The sequence below is a fragment of the Pleuronectes platessa genome, chromosome 17 (assembly GCF_947347685.1).
Source record: "Pleuronectes platessa chromosome 17, fPlePla1.1, whole genome shotgun sequence".
NCBI classification, from domain to species: domain Eukaryota; kingdom Metazoa; phylum Chordata; class Actinopteri; order Pleuronectiformes; family Pleuronectidae; genus Pleuronectes; species Pleuronectes platessa.
The window spans coordinates 18,759,796-18,782,670 of NC_070642.1; the positions used below are offsets into that span (position 1 = coordinate 18,759,796).

Here is a 22,875-nt window from a genome sequence, read left to right on the forward strand (position 1 = left end):
CGATCACTCCTGTAGTGGACTGGCTCGACCTGCCTCTACCCAGACCTGCCGCAGACCTGCCTGCCACACTCGCATCACCTGGCACGTGACTGACTACGGCCTGGTACGTAAAGACAAACAGTGTTTTCTACAACAAAGAAAGCTTTTAAATATCCTCATGCTTCCTCTGCCTCTCTTGTCTTGTGTCTGCAGTGCACTCGGAGCTGTGGTGGGGGTGTGAGGGACAGGAGGGTCGGCTGTTTCGATACAGATTTGAACCCGTACCCCGGAGCCCGGTGTGGATCAGTGAGCAGGCCTGTCTCTGTGGAGGCGTGCAACTCACAGTCGTGCCCTGGGACACAATGTAAGTCAAATCTGAACTGTGCTAGTTTGATTATTTATGTTTGTTTGTTGTTATTTAATGCAGTTTTTGTCTTTAGTGGTCCCAAGTGTGCAGGATCCCAGGAGACATGAAAGCACCATGAGAGGATTTGTTCCCCATGTTCCATCAGGAGACCCCTCAGGTATGAAGCCGAGGATGAAGCTTTATTCTCTGTCTTTGCGTGTTTGAACGTGCATTTAATCTACATGTGTATAAACTTATGTTTATGATCTGCCAAGAATTTTCTGAGTGAATGTGCAACCGGTTATTTAAGATTAGTCATCACTTTAAAACATATTATTTTGGAATGAATGCCTCCTTGGGCAAGTAAAAAATAAAACTGTCTTCACACCATTGTACCTGTTGAGACCCTGAAGGCTCTGTTTTCTCTTATTCACACACACAAAGCCCAAACTGTCTCTGTACTACCTCATTATTCACGACCATATTTAGATGATGAAATACATGATACAGCCATGACCTTAACTGTCGCTACATATTTTAGGAGGTAGTAAAGACATGACACCATAGAAGATAACTGAAACCACTAAATCATGTCACAGATGGATCTGAATGAACATATAAAACATGTCATGGACATGTACTGATCCGTAGCAGTATGTTTTACCACGTCTTTGTGTTGACTTGCTTTAGCTACTGGATCTCAAACAATCACTACCTACGAACTCAACCCGTCCGTGGTCGGCCCTCACTGTGCTCAGTCCTCTTATGGCTGCTGTCCTGATGGCCACACCTCTGCCACCGGACCTAGGAACCAGGGCTGCACCCAGGATGACTGTGTTCGCACCAGGTAATAATAACCAACATGTGACAAAAATGTAATTGATAAACGGATGGAATAAAGAGTTCTGATTTAGAATACAAATATCTTCTTTAGGTATGGCTGTTGTTTGGATGGGGTGACTCGAGCTCAAGGATTTGGAAGAGCTGGATGCCCTGAGTACCAGACAGCTGTGGTATGAATCACAACTGTTCCTCATCTTGTTTGAATAAACGTATTAAAAATGTTGAATAATGCAAATTTATTGAAAGGCCGCTCCACTGATTTTTTATAACAAAACTAAATCACATGAGTTGAACTGGGCATCTACAGTCTCTTTACCTGTTATCAGTTTGCTTGTAGTGTCAATTAACTAACAGCAACAGCTTCCTTAAAGGTTTCTTCCCACCTTGTTCAGGATCGCCCACTAGCACCTCCTGCCGCTCCGTCCCCTGGGAACCTGTGCTCCCTGCCTCGAGATGAGGGGATCTGTGACACCTGGATGGTTCGGTTCTACTATGACTCAGGCAGCAGTAAATGCACTGAGTTCTGGTACGGAGGCTGTCAGGGTAATGCCAACAACTTTGTGTCCCTGGAGGCGTGCCAGAGAGAGTGCGGGCAGGTGTTAGCGGCCGCCCCGAGGAGAGCTCCATAACCATGTACACATCTGATACCTCCAGCACGCTTAGGATGACTAGATTGTCCTAGTTATGAAACAATTTGTATACGTATATACTATATATTTACTAAGCCACACATGAATATGTACTGTGAAACTTCAACCACATCCCTCATTTAATTTAAACATTAGAAAAACTTTTTACTTTTCTTTTTTTAAATGATCTAGATACACTGACACTATAACAGATACAATCACAGCTGCTGAGCCTGAATTTATTTTATAATTTTATTTTTGGCTTTTTGTTTGTAACTTTCATTTGTGTTTTCCTTAAATCTTTCAGAGTAAAATAGAACTGTGTCAGGATGAAAGTAAAATCATGAATCTAATCAATAAATTTGCAGATGTGAAAAAGGTTGGCGTGTTTTATCTGTGTCTCTAATTTTTTTTTGCAATGTTTCAAAAAGTGCACTTTACTTGGTTTGGACCCTCTTGAATTTTAAAATAAAACTCAACTATAAAATGGTGTACAATTCTTGGAGATTCTCCCTTTTACCATGTATAACCTCACCCTTTTTCTGAAAAAGACTAAATGATTCCTAGACACAATGAATAAGATTCATCCAGCAGCGTTCCTACTGGACGCTTTATTTTGAAACCAGAACTTTATTTTGAAGGCTCTTCACTCTACAACCGGAAGCAGACCTATTTCATTTCCCGTGAATATTTCTGCACAAACAGCTGCATCGCACGGGGGATTGTGAAGCAACAAACTGCGAATTTCGTGCAGTTTTCCATCTCGAATCACTAGAAACAGTCTCCGGTCAATACAAACATGGTGAGTTGGTTCTGTTTGACGATTAAATAGCAGAAAAAAACCCCGTAGTAGCGACGTTAGCTGCTTTTAAAACCGGCGCAGCTAAGCTAACAAGCTCCGATGCTAATGTCCACTCCTCCGTCAAACATGGGGTTTCTCCCATTTGTTCGTCCACTATTATCACCAGGTTTCAACATTAGTCCCGAATGAACGGGTCCGTGTCTGTAGAGTCTGAAAATGAATGAAGTTTGTGGGATATTTATGAATTTTCATTCACTTACGTTGCGTTTCAGTGTTGCTATACAACTAGCGTTTACCTCCTGGTGGAAAATCTGTGTGTTGGAGGCACAAAAACTCAGCATCGACTGCACATCTCTTTGAGTTTGAACTGTCAAAGATGTGTTTCATGATTGTGTGAATTAAACGTTGTCAATTGTTTTTACAGTCGCACACAATTTTGCTCGTCCAGCCCACAAAGAGACCAGAGGGCCGCACATACGCTGACTATGAGTCAGTGAATGAATGTATGGAAGGTGAGTCCGCAGATGCTTTAAAGTGCTTTTCTTTCCTCAATCTCTTTGCTTTTGTGTCATTACATTTGGTTCAATCTGTTATTTAATATTCCTCATTTAGCTTTAAGCAGAGTAATGTCATACTGTCACATCTGAGGTACTAGTAATAATAACCTATGTATATGGCACCTTTCAAAACACAGTTACAAGGTGCTTTACAGGTTAAAAGGAAAATTTAAGGCAAACAGTTAAGAAGCAAATAATAAACAATTTAAAAGCTAATTTGGAGATCACACAACAGACCACAGATGCAGAAATGGAAAATGTCACTGGTGAGAAAACAGCAAGAACAAGTTTAAATAAAACATTCTAAAATGTTTTGAATAGATGAGAGGTTCAAAACTAGAAGAAAGCCGGTCAATACAAATGTGTCTTTAAGACAGATTTGAAAGATGATCAGGAGTTTGTCAGAAGGATCTCCTCAGCCAAAGGGTGTGAGTCCTGACCGAAGGGCCCCGTCTCCTTTGGGCCTCAGGCTCATTCAGTATCATACAAATGCTTCAAACATAACATTTTACATAATATTTCACATTTGGGATGTGTAGCAACCTAGATGCATTCTAATACTTCTGATATTAGATGACAAGGGTAAGTGTATTACATTAAGTGTGTGTGGCGAGAATTAAAATGCCTCATGGATTTTGTTTAAATATTAAAACATGGTTTTGAATAAAATTTTATCTGTGTGAACCTAGTGTCAATTTATTCTCCTTACTCTCCGCTGTTTGCCATTATGTTTTGATGCACACTGTTGGGAACGTTTTTTGAATCTGTTCCCTTTTGTTCTGCACCCCTCATCCAGGTGTGTGCAAAATGTATGAAGAGCATCTGAAGAGGATGAATCCAAACAGTCCATCGATCACTTATGACATCAGTCAGCTGTTTGACTTTATCGACGACTTGGCCGATCTTAGCTGTCTTGTGTAAGTTGACTCTTTTCGGTGTTTCGCCAGTATTTGGATCAACACCATGTCTGCATTGGGTGTGTTGATCACTTCCAGTAAACAAATTGTTTCAAATTTCCAAACAGGTACAGAGCTGACACCCAGACATACCAACCATACAACAAAGACTGGATCAAGGAGAAGATTTATGTCCTGCTGCGACGTCAGGCTCAGCAGGCGGCAAAGTAAAGGCGTCAGTGACAGGTTGTCCTGCTTCACACACCTGGAAGGAGTTTACACTGCACTACATTTCCACAGCATCTTATAGATCTGTGTATATGGACAACATTGTGAGTTTGATAAGGGGTGGGTTTTCACGTTCAACTATACATTGGAAAAGGTTCTGGTTTAAAAAAAATGGAGTAATTTGGGCTTTATATGAAATGGAGTCGTGCCCGGCAGCATACCGATGTCTGTTACATCAAGAGGATAGAGGTGTTGATGGATGCAGGTAGGAGTGGGCGATCTAACGATTTATATCATGATCCATCTTAAGATGTTGATGTACTCTTGCTCTACCCTTACAACATTGATCCATGCAATGTTTACAAACCAACGGCTACGAGATGGCTCTACTATTATATCACGTACGGTCCCATTCATTAACTGTTTTCACGTATGCTAGCAAATGGCTGGACATTTGTAGTGTGGCAGTAGATCACATACACACAAACATCTGTAAACTTTGACAGGCAACAGTGGGGTCTTCTGGAGGTAATGCAACAATATTGATTCAACCAACTTTAAAGGAAGAAAAGGAACATGTCAATAGTTTACAACCCCACTTAACAAGTTCCTGAAAGAGACGGTTATCACAGAACAAACCATCATGCATTGTGATCTTGTGTCAAAAATGAAATTCATGATATGATTATTCGGAAGATCGCCAACTTCTATCTGCCACCACTAACTTATTGATGGAGAGGGATCCCTGACTGGAGAAGTGCTCCACAGGCTAGAGGGGCGGAAAAACTTTGTGATCATCAAATGTTAGTAGTGAGATTTCAGTTTTACTTATTACTTATATGACATGTTTTTTTTGTTTTTTAATATACACCCTTTCTGGGCAGTTGAATTTTGAACATGAAGTGAATTTTTTATGCAGGTGATGTTTTTAACCAGTACCTGTCCACATGCTATTAATTTAACTGATCACAGACTGTTTTTTGTCTTCCATATTTCTTGTTATTACCATAGCCTATGATCATTTTGTAAAATGCTTTTGTTTGGTTTTGCATAGATCTCAACTACCCCTGCTGTTGTTGTTTAAGTTTGATTCAAATAAAATAAACTATTGTTTTCTGACCAGTGTCTTCCACCATTTTCCTGTTTAAAACCCAGATTGTATGTGCTTGTGCATTAGATGTGAATGCACGTATATGTAAAACAGTTTGTTGTGTATTGTGTATCATGCACACGAAGACAGGATGGTACGTTTTACTAAATTTATAGTTTTGAAGAATGTTGGATGTTGCAGGAGCCAGAAATCGAGATGCGGTGTGTTACTATCTCTTTAAATGTGGCGGGCTGCCCTGTTGTTGCTGTGCTGGAAACCCCGTACTGACTGTGAAGGGACCCAAGATGGCTGACTACTCACGGGGGGGGAACAGCTAGCAATTATCTGAGCCGTCGGGAATGAATGGCAAATAGCGCTGTAATGTCGGGCGTAACCTCGGAGTAACCGCACGGCAGCACGTTGTTGGCTCGCACGATTGATTGGAATGCACGGATACCGGTATGGAGAGGGTGGTCTCTCCGCGGCCCCGAGCCAGAACATGGCGGAACACTTGGGGCAGAAATAGCGGCTAACGGCTAGCTAGCTAGCTTGGACGTATTATTCAGAACACAATTGGGGGGTGGGGGAACAGCGGCGCGGGTAGTGAACACGGTGTCCGCGGGTGTGAAGTAATGTTACCGGTGCGCAGCTCTGCTCGTTCGGGCTTTGTGTTGTTGTTTTGAGCGTCGGGACATGTGGAGCGTAGGCAGCTAGCGCGCCAGCTAACTCGGTAGTCGTGCTAGCTAGCGCACCCTAGCTAACGTTGCCCTCCAGCGTACAGACTGTACTAACGGGCAGGCTGGGTGCTTTGGGGACCAGCGGCCGTTAGAGCGGCGGTTATTGTGAATACCGCTCCCTCGGCGGTGTGTTGGTGGTGGGGGGGTTGTACTGGCTGACAGCCGTTGCTTTGACTATTAACACGTTAGCAGTCGTTAGTTAACGAGTCGGTCGTTAGCTCGCTGCAAACGTCCGTGAGTCTCCTGAGCGAGACAAGTTTACAACGGCCCGAGAGGGGGGGGAACAGAAAATAAACATATCGTAGTTGTGACCGGGGGACGTTTCCTGGTTCCTCGTCCCGGACTTTGGAATACGCTCGGGCTAGTTGAGCCCTCGAGCGGACGTTGTAGAGGTGAACGGGGGGGTAGGAAAGTGAAGTTGTGGTGTTACTAGGCGAGGCGGACACCCTGTGAGACAAAGCCGAGAAGGAAGGTCCGGGAGGGGGATACCGGCCACCACCACCAACACCACCTGCCAGGATGACGGACACTCGCCGACGAGTCAAAGTCTACACCCTCAACGAGGACAGGCAGTGGGATGACCGCGGTACCGGACACGTCTCCTCGGCTTATGTGGAGCGATTGAAAGGCACATCCCTGCTGGTGCGAGCAGAGAGCGATGGTACGTGACCAGCCCGGCGTGTGTCAGTCAAGCAGCTGTAGTTGTGGGTTATTATGTCAACAACAACTTCCACATGTAGTCCTCAGTTGTAACCACTTATGCAACCCTCCTTTGTATGCAGCACACACCACAACCCGTCCTCCTCGTTTAAGCCCTGTTCACAATAACCCTTATAATCTCTTTTTCAACCTGACAGGTTCCCTACTGCTGGAGTCCAAAATCAACCCAAACACAGCTTACCAGAAACAGCAGGTAAATGTTGTGTGTTGTGTTGTCAAAGGCGCAGCGTGTGTAAGATGTGGATTTCCCTTCTCTGATTGTAAAGTGTCTTTGTTTATCCGCTTCTTAAGGACACGTTGATAGTGTGGTCAGAGGCAGAGAATTACGATCTGGCGCTCAGCTTCCAAGAGAAGGCTGGCTGTGATGAAATCTGGGAGAAAATATGCCAGGTAAGTGCCCTGCTCTGTGCGTGGGTGTGTGTTTGTCTGCTCCATCTGCGTGTGCATTTAATATTATATGTGGTGGGTGGTTGTGTTGCTAGTGTCTGCAACTGCAGTACTTACGTTCTCTGTTTGTCTCGGCGCTCAGGTGCAGGGGAAAGACCCATCAGTGGACATCACCCAGGATGTAGTGGACGAGTCTGAGGAGGAGCGCTTCGATGACATGTCGTCGCCGGGTCTAGAGTTGCCCCCATGTGAACTGAACCGCTTGGAGGACCTCGCCGAGATGGTGGCCTCCTCGCTCCCATCGCCGCTGCGGCGCGAGAAACTGGCCCTCGCCGTGGAGAACGAGGGCTACATTCGCAAAATCCTGGAACTGTTCCGCGTGTGTGAGGATTTAGAGAATCGAGAGGGACTGCACCACCTCTACGAAATCATAAAAGGCATCTTCCTGCTCAATCGCACGGCACTCTTTGAGGTTATGTTCTCTGAAGAGTGCATCATGGACGTCATTGGCTGTCTGGAGTTTGACCCGGCGCTCCCGCAGCCACGGCGGCATCGAGAGTTTCTCACTAAGACAGCTCGCTTTAAGGAGGTGATCCCCATCTCTGATCCCGAACTACGTCAGAAAATACACCAGACATATCGGGTGCAGTATATTCAGGACATGGTGCTGCCCACGCCCTCTGTATTTGAGGAAAACATGCTGTCCACCCTGCACTCCTTCATCTTCTTCAACAAGGTGGAGATTGTGGGCATGCTACAGGTGAGAGAGGCAGACATTACATGTGTTGCCAGTGAAATGTATTTGTCACCAGTGTTTTTACTTAGTTGTGTGTATGCACCACATTTTAACCTAAACATCTTTACTAAAAGCAAAGAGATGTGATACACATTTATATTACCTCAATACTAAGAACCTTTCCAGACAATCCTGTCATAACATCGGAATGCACACATAATAGAATATCATTTGAAAACAGTGTTTATGCACTGATAACTGTAAATTACAGTAATTGTAGGATTGTACAAACGTTTTATTTTTGGCTGATTGTGCTTTAACCAGTCTGAGTTTGTCTGCTAGTCTTTTATGGTCATGTGACCTTTGTGTTTTTGTACTGTGTCAACTCAGCAGTGTTTATGTATGGCCGTCTCCATAGAGATGGAGAAGTGTTGTGTAAATCAGTTATGCTGTGGTAGAGGAAACTGGCACGCTGTTGACTCTGGTACACTGGGCTATCTGAAGTTGTAAAGTCAAACAGAAACTGATACAGACCTTCCTCACCAAGAAGCTGCAGTTTTAATAAGCCAAAATTAACTATTTAAAATATCATAAATATCCCTGATATAATATCAGTTTTCAGTTCAAAGCATTTAAAGTACATAATCTATCATCTATATACAGCACATTTTCTAAATGTAAACTGCAGTAGTTTAGACTTAACGGTAAATAAATGTGTGTTTTATTTCTGGATGTATATTGAATGTAAAAGTTGTTTATAACAACAAATTATGTTACTGGTACTATAATTGTGCTTTTAAGTCAGTTTTGTGTAAATATGGTGAGTGCTTCTTTTGTTTCCTGATTATTTAGAACTTACTTTGCTGTAATGAGTTTGGTTGAGAGTACCACTAGCCATAGAACAATAACCTTTTTTATTTAAAAATGCATCCCAACTTGAAACTCAACTCCTCTTTTGTTTTGCTGCCAGGACGATGAGAAGTTTCTGACAGACCTCTTTGCACAGCTAACAGATGAGGCTACTGATGACGACAAAAGACACGAGCTGGTACGCCACGTCCTGACCGATTACCTGTCAAGTTATAATGATGTTTCTCCTTGTCCTTTTAATTCATGGAGCCTTGTTTGTTTGTCTTACAGGTGAACTTCCTTAAAGAATTCTGTGCATTCTCACAAACGTTACAACCTCAAAACAGAGACGCCTTCTTCAAGACATTGTCAAACATGGGCATTTTACCTGCACTAGAGGTCATACTGGTGAGTGCACTCTCAAAATTGGAATGATGTTTGTTGTGTAGTGCTTCGACATTGGTGTTGTTACCTTTTGATGCCTTTATGCATTTATGAAAGTTAAAGCTAAAAGATGAGAGGTTTTGCCAGTATGTATTTAAAACTGCATCTGTTCCATACAAGCTATATTGTTGCCAGGGGCTGTGCACAGAAAAAAAAAAAAACCTGCGGGGGAAGTGAAATCAGACTCTGTGGTATTTTATTCAACTGTGTTGTGACTAAAGAGCCAGTTATGTGATTTGCATATTTTTGTGTGCAGCTCTTGTTTTGCGTTAAAGGGCATTTCTGTTTCAGCTTTAAACATGACATAGCATTTTTTCTATAGCAAGTCGAGGAAACTCATAAAACAAACCAAATATTAGTTTTGTCTTTATAGGATTAAACCTTAAAGCTTGCCATACATCAGGCATGTATAAGTTCTATAAGTAATTGCAGGGTGACATGACATTTGAAAACACATTTGCCATGCACATGCTATTTGTCGTCTTTGAGCTGTTAGTGTGTTTTTAGTATTCACCATGTTTCATTCAAAGATCTTTCATATTACTGATCACAGATCAGCAGAATTCACTCTCGAATTCAGGTGTGGACAGATTGTGTCACATGCTGAACACCACAATGGTCGACTTTATTCACAGCTTATTCAGTCTTGATTTATAGTTTCCACAAACACAACAGTGCCAACAAGTTGTTAAAAAACCCAAACACATTAATCGATTACAAGGGTTTTTATTTGGACATTTCCAGTCACAGTTTTGCTTTTAAGCCGAAATCTTCAATGGGTAAAACATCTAAACAAACTAAGCGCCTAATAGTAAGTAGATGATTGACGCATATTTAGTTGTGTGTGTGTACCTGCTACATCGAACACGTGTACAAGGTTGGACTTACAAGCATTTGTGAGATAACACCTATTTCTCACTGGTTTTGACTCACTCGTAGACATCAACAAAGAAGAAAGAGTAAATAAACTGATCCAGGGTCCCTCTTTGACAATAGTGTCTGTTCCCATTTTGTTTTGAAAACAGGGGATGGATGATGTTCAGGTGCGTGGGGCGGCCACAGATATCTTCTCTTATCTGGTGGAGTACAACCCCTCCATGGTACGAGAGTTCGTCATGCAGGAATCTCAGCAGAATGATGATGTAAGTACATGAACAAAATTAGACGGGCATCTTCTCCAGCCTTTTAGCATAGTGTCATCATGCATTCCAGTGTTTTGATATTGACCAATGAGCATGATATGCATTCAGGATAAAGAGGTGTTCTGTCACTAATGAGGATTTGTTGCCCCATCAGGACATCCTGTTGATCAACCTGATCATTGAACACATGATCTGTGACACAGACCCAGAACTAGGGGGGGCAGTGCAGCTGATGGGCCTACTGAGGACTCTGGTGGACCCAGACAATATGCTGGCTACGGCAAATGTGAGTTTGCATTCTGAATCTATTGGTCCTGTAATTTCAAAATTGACGACGTAGAGAATCCAAGAGTCTCACAGTCGTGTCTATTCATACGAAGTAGAAGAATGGGACCCGAGTCAATAATGTGAATTGACCAAAGTTCAGATACTGTAGTCAAATCAGAATAAAATAAATAAATCCAAACTGGATCATCTACATTTGCTGCGAATCAAGTTTCTCTCTAGTAAATCTAAATGTTTATATCTATCTTTTCTTCTTTTCCCAGAAAACTGAGAAGACAGAGTTCCTGAGCTTCTTCTACAAGCACTGTATGCACGTCCTCTCGGCTCCACTACTGGCCAACACCACGGAGGAAAAACCCAGCAAAGGTATTGAACATCTTTTTGGATACATGTGTGATTTTATTGTTCAAACTTTGTCCACAAATATGTAGTCACCATCTTTCTTTTACGTTCAGACGACTTTCAAACATCCCAGTTGCTGGCGTTGATTCTGGAGCTGTTGACGTTCTGTGTGGAGCATCACACCTATCACATCAAGAACTATATCATCAACAAGGACATTCTCAGGAGGGTTCTGGTGCTCACTGCGTCTCAGCACGCGTTCCTGGCCCTATGTGAGTCCACAGCTTTAACTCTTAGTTCCCAACTCAGACAGACCCACCACTTTAAGAAGTTTGGCGCTCAATATTAAGCTCTATTTCCGTATAACCAGGTGCCCTGCGCTTCATGCGGAGGATCATTGGTCTGAAGGATGAATTCTACAATCGCTACATCATGAGGAACTTCCTTTTTGAGCCCGTCATCAAGGCCTTCCTCAACAATGGATCCCGCTACAATCTCATGAACTCTGCAATCATTGAGATGTTTGAGTATGTCCGTGTGGTGAGTATTGCCCGAGCCTGGCTGTTTCATTTCAATCTTTGCTGAATTATTTTTTCTCTGCCCTAAGCTGGTAATGATTCCAGTGTCCTTTCTGCCAATTTTTCCTTTTAATATATCAGAAAAAGCTTCAAAAGTCAAAGGAAAATCTTTCACACATAAATACCTGACAGCAAATCTGAGATGGGAACATAAGTTATTGTTATTGAAAGTGAAACCTCAGAGCAACAGGAGTTTGCTGTTCACCATCAAACCTTAGCATCGTTACTGCTGCTCCATCAATTCTGCCTTAGTTGTTTTTCCTGTTGTGGATTTTCTTTCCTGTTCTGTTGCTAGATGAGCTACTTGTCAAACCTGTGTGACATAGAACCTTTTAAAGTCGGTCCTTTATTTGTTTCTACGGTTTTCCATTTTATCAAATTATCAGTTATTCTGAATATCAAGCAAGCAGCGGTACATACAATTTTATCTTTGATTAAAATTGCACTCATTCTAAATATGAACTGACAACCTCCTGAAAAGTTATTGATTATGTTTAACTTGTTTGGTTTGATCTCGCCCTCTTTTGCTCATTTCCTCCATCCTTCATTCCTCCTCTGCTCTATACTCTCATCTACCATCGTCTTTTTCATCACTTTCATACTTTTACCCACATTTCCCCTCTCTGCTTTATCACTACACTCGTTCCGCTCTGTCTGTCCCTCTCTCTCTCTCCCATTGCTCCTAGGAGGATGTGAAGTCTCTCACCGCTCATATAGTTGAGAACTACTGGAAAGCTCTGGAAGACGTCGACTATGTCCAGACGTTCAAGGGCCTGAAGCTGCGGTATGAACAGCAGCGAGAGAGACAAGACAACCCCAAACTGGATAGGTGAGAAAACCAAGACTGCAACACGACTACTATTACACTGTCACTGATGATTTAAAGAGGGAGACAATCCTCTGTCTGGTGGTGTGTCTCCATATAAAAGGAAGTAGTAAAGTCAAGTGTCTTCTTTCACAGTCTCAGTTTGATAGTGCAAGTAAGTTAGTGTGGATTTTTATCTTTTTAAATATTGCTTGTGCCCTGCACCGACTTTATAAAGGCAAATGTTGTGTTACAGGTTTCTCAGTTCAACACAACGAGTCCTCTGTTAATAACTGCTTAGATTGAGCAATATACCACCGACATGTCAATGTGTATTTTTTAGCTTTTCACTGCTTCTGATTGTTGTCAATCATTTGCAGTTCTCAGGAATAGTTGAAGTTCATCTTGATCTTGTAGCCGCTCTTCACTGACCTTTAGTTCACTGTTGAAATACCCTCAGCTGTATTACATCATACCTCTGTAGGGCAACAGTGACATCAGAATGAATGAATGGATTGGCTTTACAGTACATGTGTGTAGATAATATACTACACCTATGTACTAAAGTCACAAGTATTTACTCTTATAACCAGGGTCATGAGAGTACATTTCAGGATATTTGACACTTAAGTGTATTTTCTGTTTTAACCACTAAGCTGTGTCTTGTCCTCTGCAGCATGCGCTCCATCCTGCGGAACCATCGCTTCCGTCGTGATGCACGGACGCTGGAGGATGAAGAGGAGATGTGGTTCAACACAGATGAGGACGACCTGGAGGACGGTGAGGCGGTGGTTCCTCCCTCTGACAAGATGAAGAGCGAGGAAGACCTCATGGAACCTATAAGCAAATTCATGGAGAGAAAGAAATGTACGTATTGGAAAGCAGTGTTTTCCACTGTCTTTTTTTTTTTTTACTCAGTAAGAAGAAAGATCAGGGAAGAATTGATGTCTGTGCCATTTACGTGTTTGCATTGGGATTCCATTAGAACAGAGACGAGGCAAGATTAGAGGATAAAGAAAAGCCCCTAAAGTCTTAGGCTTATAGCAAACTAAAATCTATTTTGTTTCTTGTCTTTCCCTCTGACCACAGTGAAAGACCCAGACGACAAAGAAGTTCTGGGGAAGTCGAGCTTGTCAGGTCGACAGAGTCCCAGCTTCAAACTCTCCTTCTCTGGCTCAAATAAAACCAGCCTATCCAGCCCCCCCTCATCTGCCTCGCTGAACCCAGGTTCTCCGGGGTCACCGGGGTCACCGGGCTCAGGAGTGCGCAGCTCACCCCCCACTGCAGCCGTAACTACAAAGGTACAAATAAGCAAAAATTGCATAAGTTCCGATTAGTTTAATGAAAGCATGAAAGATGAGTGGACGTATTCTGTGTCTTGTCTTCCTCAGGGAGGTTTAGTGGGTCTGGTTGATTATCCTGATGATGACGACGAGGAGGAAGACGAGGAGGAGGAAGAAGATGCTGAGAGTAAAGGGGAACCCCTGCCCCCTTCCAAGAAGCCCAAACTGAGCTCCTAAAAGAAGCATCGCCGTCTCAGCTTGTTCTCTACTCAGACAGTTTCAGTGCATAGACTTTACACAAGAATGATCAAACTTGTAAACAAATCGAATGAATGAATGCAAACCGCCCCTCTCCATCAGCGGGCGGCCACAGAGGAGCAGACTGTGAATGGATTTGGAGCCTCCTCAGTTAGCCCCAAGACTCGTTCATACAAGTGCCAATCGGGAGACCAGGAGTGGGTAAAAAAAAAAAAAAGTCTGAAAAGTGGAACAGGCCAGTGAAAGTTGGGGGGGAGAGTTCGGACTCGGACAGTACAGAACTTGTTGGACTTTGACAACTCAGCAACTGGAGGAAAGGACCACACACAGAAAGAGTACAAGCAGAATGAAGCCCCAGAGAGCTCACAGGCTCGGACCATAACCCACTGCCCCCCCACCCCGCCCCCCACTCAGGGAAGGACATCACAGTGGCCCAGACGGGTCGGCCAATTCAGACCCAGAACCACAACTCGCACCCCGCCCCCCCTCCCCTCCCCAGAATCCTTTCTACTTCTTTTCTCCTCTGCTCTCTTCTTCGTCTGTTTGCTTTCTGCCCCCCCCAACCCCCCTTTTTTTAAGTTAGTATATAGGACCAGACGGGAGGCGGCATGTGGCAAAGAGCTGTCCTTGTTGTCGTTTGATGATGTCATCAGTGTCGTTGTTCCTCAGCGGACGTTCTTTCTGACTAGAAAAAAGCCAGCAGTTTCAGTTTTCCTATATTTTTTCCTTCTCTATTTGTCTCTGTCTTTCTCCAGTTTTTTGTAAATGATAACAAAAAAGACCTGCCTTTAAATGTTCAGGACGTTTTCAGTCACACTTGAACAGGTTTTTAAAGACCTCAGTAGGTGAGCTAGTTTTACCCTTTTTGCCCTTTGAAACTGCAGATTTTTTGGAGAATTTGTAATCCCGTCTTGATTAAAGATTGAGTGGAATTCTAGATGTGATGAATTTTGTCATATCTTCTCATTTTTTTTCCTTTTCCATGAGTGTACACTTAGTTGTTCAGAATATTTGGGACCATTAAAATGATCTTTGCTGTAAGTCGTCCTACTGCCCTTTGTCCTAATAACTCAAGTGTTTGTATGCTGCCTTTTACTTTAACCAGTGGGTTCCTTTGTCGGGTTGACACTGCATCAGTCATACAATGACCAGGTTTAAAATGGTTCCACAAAACATCACAATGTTAAAACTGAAGCCTGTAATTCATCTGTCAAACAGGAAAAATTTGAGCAGTGACTTAGAAAACTGCTCTTTTCTTTTACATATGATTCTACAGGATGGAACAATGTCGGTATTTTCTATGACCAAGTAGTTTTGTGAAATCGAGCAGTTGGCTGTATATAAAGTCAACTATCTATTTAATATTTTGTGTTCTTTATTTGATGCATTTCTCATTTAAAGTTCTTTTGAGGGTCGAAAAATGCCATTATTTTGAAAAGCTTATGAAACCGTTCCATCTTTACAGTCCACCAGGTGGCGCCCTTACTCCATAGAATACGTTTTAAGCGACAAGCAAGTGTTATGTTAAATCTGAATAATATCAGCATGGGTTTATACTGAAGATATTCAAGGTGTTCTCGTGAACCATCAGTTACTTTTATTATTACTGGTTTGGTTCTATTCCTACAGTGCCATTATATGACAGTTCTTCTTTTTGTTTGTGTCACAAAGGCTGAAGGGTATCTCTTGATCACTGGGCAGTTTTATGTCAGACTGATCCTCAGCTGTGAGATGCTCTTTACCAGATGATTTGTGATCATGCATTATTTTTTTTCTGGCATTATTTAGTATGAAAATGTTATAGTTAACATACTTACATACCAGTCCATACTCCCAGTATCAAAACTGAGCCACAGCACTCTGGTCAGTCTTTGTTATTTTCAAAGAGGGAAAATATGATGAATGTCAGCACCTCCCAGCTTATGTGGTCACCTCAGTGGGTGTTTGAGTTCGACTCAAAAACAAACAGCGTTGAGGCCACCAAGGAGTCACTGTGTTGTCCCTCCAAGTGCATTGTGGCCTTCAAACATTGTTTATTAATTAAAACCCGACAGAAGAGGATCACTCGGCGCTCAGCGTGCGGCGAGAGCCGTCACACAACGCCTATTAAGGCTCCCATTCACATGAAAGCCATCTCCAGACAACAGAAGCTTTTCACGAGCAGCCCTCCCTGCCAGCCTCTGTTTGCTCCTCAGCAAGTGTGTGTGTGTGTTGTGTGATCTGCCTCTCTTGCTGCTGGTGCCAGCCCCTGCTCCACCAGAATGCCGGCTCCACTTCCAGTGCCAAGGCGCTCACCCGGCTCTGCCCGCCTGTATGTCTGCCAGGCTGAAGAGTCTCCGCCGGGGGACACTTGTGTCCAGCTTCCTGCGGGGCCCCATGAAAAGCCTCTTTGACAGCTCTCTTGATTGGCTCCCCTCCATGAGCCTCCAGTCTGCCAGATATCATCTGTCTCTGGATTGATCAGTAGATCCATACACATCCAGACATTTTTAATAAAAGCATGATGCACCAATCTATCATTACACTGTGTTGTATGAATATTTTCATTAGAAACCACCATGATCGGACATGGCAAGCATCAGTGACACAAGTATCTGTATCTGTCTATCTATCTATCTATCTATCTATCTTAGTTAATGAGGGAGTTTCTTGTCTCCACAGTCGCTAAAGTGCTGCTCATTGTGGGACCTGTTGAGTTTCTCTACCATCATTAAGGTCTTGACCTTCTATGCAAAGTGCCTTGACATATTGTTTATCATGATTTGGCGCTACACAAATAAAATTGAATTGAATTATTATTTCTTTACACGTCAAATTCACCTGTCACACCACATGTTTGCATAACACGCTGCCATTACTATCTCTCCAGCAGTTATATTGATCTTTTATTCCCTTTATAATAAACTGAGAAGGTGAGAAAAGCAGCTTCATTACAACCATATTTACTTTCCATAATTTTTTTAAAGAGGAAAAACACATAAATACCTTAAGGATAAATATCGATCTGTTTAGTTTCTCATGAGTGATTTTCTTTTGTGTGAAAATGCCATGTATTTGTTATGTCTACACTACAACGAGACCACCTATAGGGGGCGGTAGAGACCATGTGTGAAGATCAGAAAACTCATCAGAGGCCTGTTGGGTTCTAATCCACTGAAAATATTTGTTAACACTTAAAGTTTGATTTTCATATATTTTCCCCTGTTAATGTGATCTGTTATTGTAATGCCATGTTTCATTTCCAGACCAGGAAATGAAACCGGAAGTGTGGAAGCCCAGCTGAGTTTGTCAAAACAACCGCACATGGTCCACGCAGCCCCCCCCCCCCGCCGGGCCCGGGCGTCGTGGCGGACAATGACCCGTGTTTCCCCGGCACAAAGTGCTCTCTGTGTCCGCAGGAGCCCCCCGACGTCCCCCGGCGCGTTAATGAAGGTGATCCGCCGCCGTGTGATTAATCACCGCGTTCAAACCCTGCAGCTCCCCGAGGTGATGGACATCAGGGCGGCGGGCCGGCCGACGACAAGAGACGGGCGGGTCCGGGTCAGCGTCCGTCGGAGGAGAAAGAGGGAGAAAGTCCGTCACATGTGGTTTTCATTAAGTTGGAGGTGAGATACAGTCACGAACAGAAGTCCGACAGAGTTTTCATGAGCTCCCCTTTTATGTGGCTCCCTGGATTGATGGCTGACAGATGAATTAAGTCAAGAGGTTAAACCTGCAGCTTCCACACTGACATCATGATATCCACTGGATCCTAAATCCACCAGACCTACAGAGACTGGCCCCAAACCATCAAGTTCCACTTATTTTGGGGTTTAAAAGTCATAACTTCTAGAAACCAGCTTCTTGTGACCAGGACCTGTCTACACAGAAAGGCCTCAGCCAGAAGTTTTCCTATCATAAAGGCTCCAGAAGCAAGTTTCCACTGGATCCACACTGTGTTTGTGTAAGATCAGTCCTATAGAGATTGGCCCCAACCATCAAGTCAGACTATTCCTTGGTTTAAAAGTCATAACTACTGGGAAACCAACCTCATGTGACCAGAACCTGTTTATACAGAACTGCTGTCTGATGTGTTTTGAGTGTTTTCCTCAAAACATGTTCCTTCTTAAAAGTAAATCCACTTTAAACTCAGGCCTCACCCAGTGGTTCCAGAGCTTTATGGCTCCAGACCAGGGTTTCCAGGCCTCGATATCCAATGGACCCTTAATATGTGTGTGTGGGAGACAAGTCCTATAGAGAATGGCCTCAACCCTGAAGAAAGCCTTTTTTTGTGCTGGGAAAGCTATAATTGCTTGAAGCCAACTTCTTATGACCAAGCTCTGAGTATTTTCCTCTATGTCCCCTCTGCAAACTGGTTTCTAACCTTTATGACCAAGGCTTCCAGACAAAACCAGCCCCTGAGCAGCCCAGGACTCAAAATATACCACTGCCAATGTCCCAAATGTCCCATAATGTCTACAAAGACTTCATCAAAGGCATAAATGTTGAGTGTGCCAGCATTAAAACTGTTCCTTAACCAAGTGAAACCTTATCATGTCAATTCAACAATGTAGCTCTGTAGAGAAAGAAAACAAGAGGAACTGAAATGGAACTATTGACATTTTCCAGTGTCTCTTGATGCTCTGGGATCCCTCGCCGTCTTGGTCCCATGCGGAAAAAAAACAGATTTACTCAACAAAGAAATTCAACCTGTGGCAACTCTTCAATAAGAACTGGCATCCCTGACCTCTACATTACAACCAAGCTGACCTGGGATCTGACACAACGAGTTGGATAACAGATGTCTGGTTGTTTTTCAAGCAAAGGGAAGTTCTTGAATATGCCTCTCGAAAGTAAAAGAGTTACCTGCTTTAATGAGAAAAGCTCAGTTGCTTAATGAGTAATGCAGATATAAGTGATTTTTTCATATGATGGATTATCAAAGGCCGTAAGAGATGGAAGGTGAATCAATATAATTCCATTTAGGACAAACATGCTTTTATCTTCATCCTCCCTTTAATCATCTCATTTATCTGAGAGGGGGGTGGGGGGGGGGTGAGAACCACTCACACACTCTCTGTTCATAACTTTCATCCAGTGCAGCTCAGCAGTAAAGTTCAGAGCAGATTCAACTGGTGGTCAGCTCGCCATCCATAACCCCCCCCCCCCCCCCCCCCCCCCCCCGCCCTGTGCCTCTTTTGTTTCTCGGTAGCCGGCCGCGGTCCCCTCATAACTCGCGTCGCCCTAAATCACAGATATATAATGAGCTTTCCCGTGGCAGCGTTGGGAAGTGGAAGAGTTTAGGGGCTGATCTGCCTTTGCTAAATGTTAAGTGGTCGGTATTGTGCCGCAGCATGGGGCACAGGAAACATGGATGTGAGTGTGAGAGCTCTTGGGCTGCGTTTTTAAATGGAAATGTCACAGTGATAAAGAGCGCACCTTCCATACCCAGGGGTGTGTGTGTGTGTGTTTGTGTGATGGGTAGGAAGTATGCTCTGGAGGCATGCTGTAAATCCTCACCACGAGCTGCAGATAGCTGTACACACACACACACACACACACACACAAACACACACACACACACACACAAACTCACACACACTTGGATCTATTCCTAGAAGCTGCGCACTTTCCAGGAGTTTCAATTTAATGGCGCTCCAGCAATGTGGAGTCACACGTTGGAATCTCGCAGATAAAAATCCCCACCGGCATTACATTTTTTGCGTCTATTAAAATCACGTAAAACTCACACTGGATAAAATAAAACCAACTTCACCGCCCCTCTGGGCACGTATAGAGCGGCCTGGAGCCGGAGGGGCTGTTAGAGGAATGAGGCCGAGTGGGAAACACAATGGCTTCTGTGAGGGAGAGGTTTCATGAGAGAGGCAGACATCCAACATGTAAAAGTCACCCAGGGGCAAGAAGGTGAATGACCAGAGCCGCGGTGCCGGGGCTATTGAATTTACCTCACGTAATGTAGCATGAATGAAGCCCTTAAAGGTATCGGCTTCCAGTCAATAAACAGGGGGATCGGACGTATGGTTCAGCGGGAGTTGAACATGTGGCACCAGTCTGTCCCTCTCTCTCTCTCTCTCACACACACAGACACACACACACACACATGCACACACAGTCGGGACACTGCATTTTACTGTATTTAACTCAACAAATCAACCCTGAGCATTTGTTAACGTCTTGGCAGCCTTTAGGTAACACAAAACTAACCAAACACAACTTTCCTCCCCCAAATACAGTAGCAGTGAGCATGGTGTTTGACAGCCTCAATTTGTGTCTCCAGAGTGTAAATGTCTGTTTAATCAAATCTGCTTTTCCTTTTTTTCCTTCTTCTCCCCCCCCCCCCCTCTCCTCTTCTTCTTCCTCTCTCGGCGCAGCTGGAGTGTCTGAGGCTTTGACGGCGGCTCCGTGTCGTGTGGCGTCTGGTGTCCGAGGCGTGCCAGGCGGCGTGTGTGGTCAACGGGCCGGCGGCGGGGGGGGGGGGGGGGGGGGGGGGGGTCACGGCAGAAGCCTCTTCTCTCCGGGTCAGTGCGTGGCCACGCCCCCGACCGCTCGTCACGCTCTCCTCTTCTTATTCATCTTTAGATTTTTCTGTCTCCATCGCCGGCCGACCCTCGAGCAGCTCTGACCTCGCAGTGCGCCGCACATGTGCCTCTGTTATGATTCCTCCGCATCCTGTAAAGAGATGAGTTCTAATCGACCCCTAGCCCCCCCCCTCCCCTCCCCCGTCCCGCTCACACACTTACACCTCATCTTTCCCCCCCCCCCGTCCCTCCCTCCCTCCTCCTGTGGCCTCGGGGCATATGGTTTGACTGGGCAAGAGATAAGAGAGATGTGTCAGCCTGTGGTACTGAACAAACACATCTTTCATTTTTCTTCCCTTTCTTCTCCCCCCTGCTCTGACTCCTCTTCCTCTGCCCCGAACTCCTTTCTCCTCTCCTTCTCTCCCTCCTCTCCTCCCCAGATCTCCTCACCTCTTTAGTCTCCGTGACGGCTGGGTACAATTAGGAGAGAGAAGCCTTTCGTCTTGTCGCGCGGAGAGACGTTGTTATATTTGCGGGTAGAGGGGAGGAGAGAGAATGGGCTTCAGATGCTCTCCCTCTCTCGGGGGATGATGTGGGGGGGGGAAGAGGAGAAGAGCCAGATCTCCTCCCGCTGAATGAAAGGCCCTCTCTCCTCTCTGGTGGGGCACATCAGAGGCCTGAGCTCCTCCGCTTTATGGAGGGAAAAGTGGTTTCCACCGAACTCTGCTTCCATTTATCTCTGCTGCCCGCTCCCTCTCCTCGCCGCGCACACGCCCATCCCCGCGCACGCTCACATTTGTGCGGCACATGCACGCACACACACACATGCACGCACACACACACATGCACACACTGTACGCACGCTGGATTCTGCTTTGATTCCTGCTTTGGTTTTTGCGGTCGCTTGATCAGGTTACTGTTCAAACTTTGGACCAGGCCTGCCTGTGTGTGTCAATCTGAGTCCACGTGTGTGTGTGTGTGTGTGTGTGTGTGTGTGTGTGTGTCTGTGTGTGTGTGTGTAAGTGTGATGATATTTCCTCAGCCAGTTGTGGGAATAGCACAGTTTCAGCTGCTATTATTAGCCCACTGTTCCACGGGCCCGATTCTTTCCCCCTGCCTCCTGTCTGACACCAGCATTTCATTATCATCTGGCAGGAGCTATCACAGCGACCTACTGGGGGGGGGGGACAGTCCCTGCTTTCATTTCCAACACGGCTTTTTATAGGCTCCGCTCCTCCTGTGTTACTTAGTTAGTCAGTGTGTCAAGGACTCGGGGGTGTAATGGTTCCCAGAGCCAGGCGACACACTTACTTAGCCTCTCGTAGCGCACTCGAGCCAGCGCACATTTGGCAGACGCACCCTCGATCCAATGAGCGCTTCAAGGACGCAGCCCTGGCTGGGATCCATCGCCATCACACTCAGATCACTTTGAGCACAGTCACCGCTCCCGCATATGACCACACATACTTGCGCATAACACCCCCGCCCCCCCCCCCCCCCCCCCCCCGACCCCCCCACCTGACCGTCGGCCTCACAAAGTGTCTTCCATTACAGATAAGTGCAGCGCTGATATTGACAGGGTCACGGTGCATCGTGGCCGCCTTGACCTTTTGAGACGACGATCCACTCGAGCATCCAGATGGTCAGCGAGCGACGGGGCTAGCGCTTCTGAGAAATCGTGTTCCCGAAAAAAAACATTTGACACTTCAGAGAAGGTCAGAGGAGGCTGCAGGAAGGAGAGAGATTGCACAGATTGTTGCAGTGAAGGGTCCTTTGTCAGATTTTTCAGGGGGAAGCAGTATAAATAAGCCCAGTGTCAGGGGCTGTACGTGACTCAGGCACAATGCTGCAAATGGGAGTCCGAGGAATTTCCCTGTTAATCACCGAGATATGTGTTTACGTTTGAAAGTGAGCATGTGCAGCGACAGTGTGTACGAGGATGTTTTGATTACGTGAGAGAGCGCTATGACTCTGAAGAAAAATAAACTTCCCGTGAAAAGTGTCTGCCACAGGCCAGAATCAGAGCGTAGCCCCGTCTGCTCCCTTGTGTTCCATTTCTGACCCGAGACCAGCGAGATGTTGGTTTAGCATCGCTGTAGATCGGTCCCCTGAGCTCCGGGGCCAACCTGGGACAGGAGGACTGTGAGTTTAGAGATCCTGTGTGACGGCTCCTTTGTGGTTTAACTCTGACCTTGGATCAGTGTGAGTGCAGGAGTTCAGGCGGTGGAGAGTAAGAAATTAACCCTATGATACTGTCCACAGTGCTGTCCAAGACTTGGTGAAATTATTGAGTTTAATAGATATTGAATATGAATTGACCTCGTGTTCTCACTCAAAGGGAGTTCTTCAGAACGTCAAGGTCAAGGTCACGCTGACCTTACGAAACACGTTTAGGTTTTGTGGACCCAACAACAGTATGAA

The 22,875-nt window shown here is 44.7% G+C and overlaps 3 protein-coding genes across 4 annotated transcripts; all 3 read left to right on the forward strand.

The window, feature by feature from the left end:
• Positions 1–112: 112 nt before the first annotated feature.
• LOC128460683 (papilin) lies at positions 113–2,177 on the forward strand. The gene is made up of 5 exons (XM_053445936.1): positions 113–343; positions 420–503; positions 1,016–1,172; positions 1,260–1,338; positions 1,561–2,177. Exons 2-5 carry the CDS (start codon positions 461–463, stop codon positions 1,795–1,797), a joined length of 516 nt encoding a protein of 171 aa, XP_053301911.1. The 5' UTR covers positions 113–343; positions 420–460; the 3' UTR covers positions 1,798–2,177.
• Positions 2,178–2,452: 275 nt separating this feature from the next.
• Positions 2,453–5,399, forward strand: erh (ERH mRNA splicing and mitosis factor). The gene is made up of 4 exons (XM_053445939.1): positions 2,453–2,599; positions 3,024–3,111; positions 3,953–4,073; positions 4,181–5,399. The coding sequence occupies exons 1-4, from the start codon at positions 2,597–2,599 to the stop codon at positions 4,281–4,283; spliced, it is 315 nt and encodes a 104-aa protein (XP_053301914.1). The 5' UTR covers positions 2,453–2,596; the 3' UTR covers positions 4,284–5,399.
• A 238-nt stretch (positions 5,400–5,637) lies between these two features.
• Positions 5,638–14,977, forward strand: smek1 (SMEK homolog 1, suppressor of mek1 (Dictyostelium)). 2 transcript variants are annotated; one of them, XM_053445937.1, is made up of 15 exons: positions 5,638–6,768; positions 6,965–7,020; positions 7,119–7,217; positions 7,357–7,974; positions 8,921–8,998; positions 9,091–9,207; positions 10,269–10,385; positions 10,540–10,671; positions 10,934–11,036; positions 11,126–11,284; positions 11,383–11,552; positions 12,277–12,419; positions 13,072–13,262; positions 13,485–13,696; positions 13,787–14,977. In XM_053445937.1, exons 1-15 carry the CDS (start codon positions 6,627–6,629, stop codon positions 13,913–13,915), a joined length of 2,466 nt encoding a protein of 821 aa, XP_053301912.1. In that variant the 5' UTR covers positions 5,638–6,626; the 3' UTR covers positions 13,916–14,977. The 2 variants fall into 2 exon arrangements, with proteins under 2 accessions (XP_053301912.1, XP_053301913.1); XM_053445938.1 differs by having other exon boundaries at positions 12,280–12,419.
• The last annotated feature ends 7,898 nt before the right edge of the window (positions 14,978–22,875 follow it).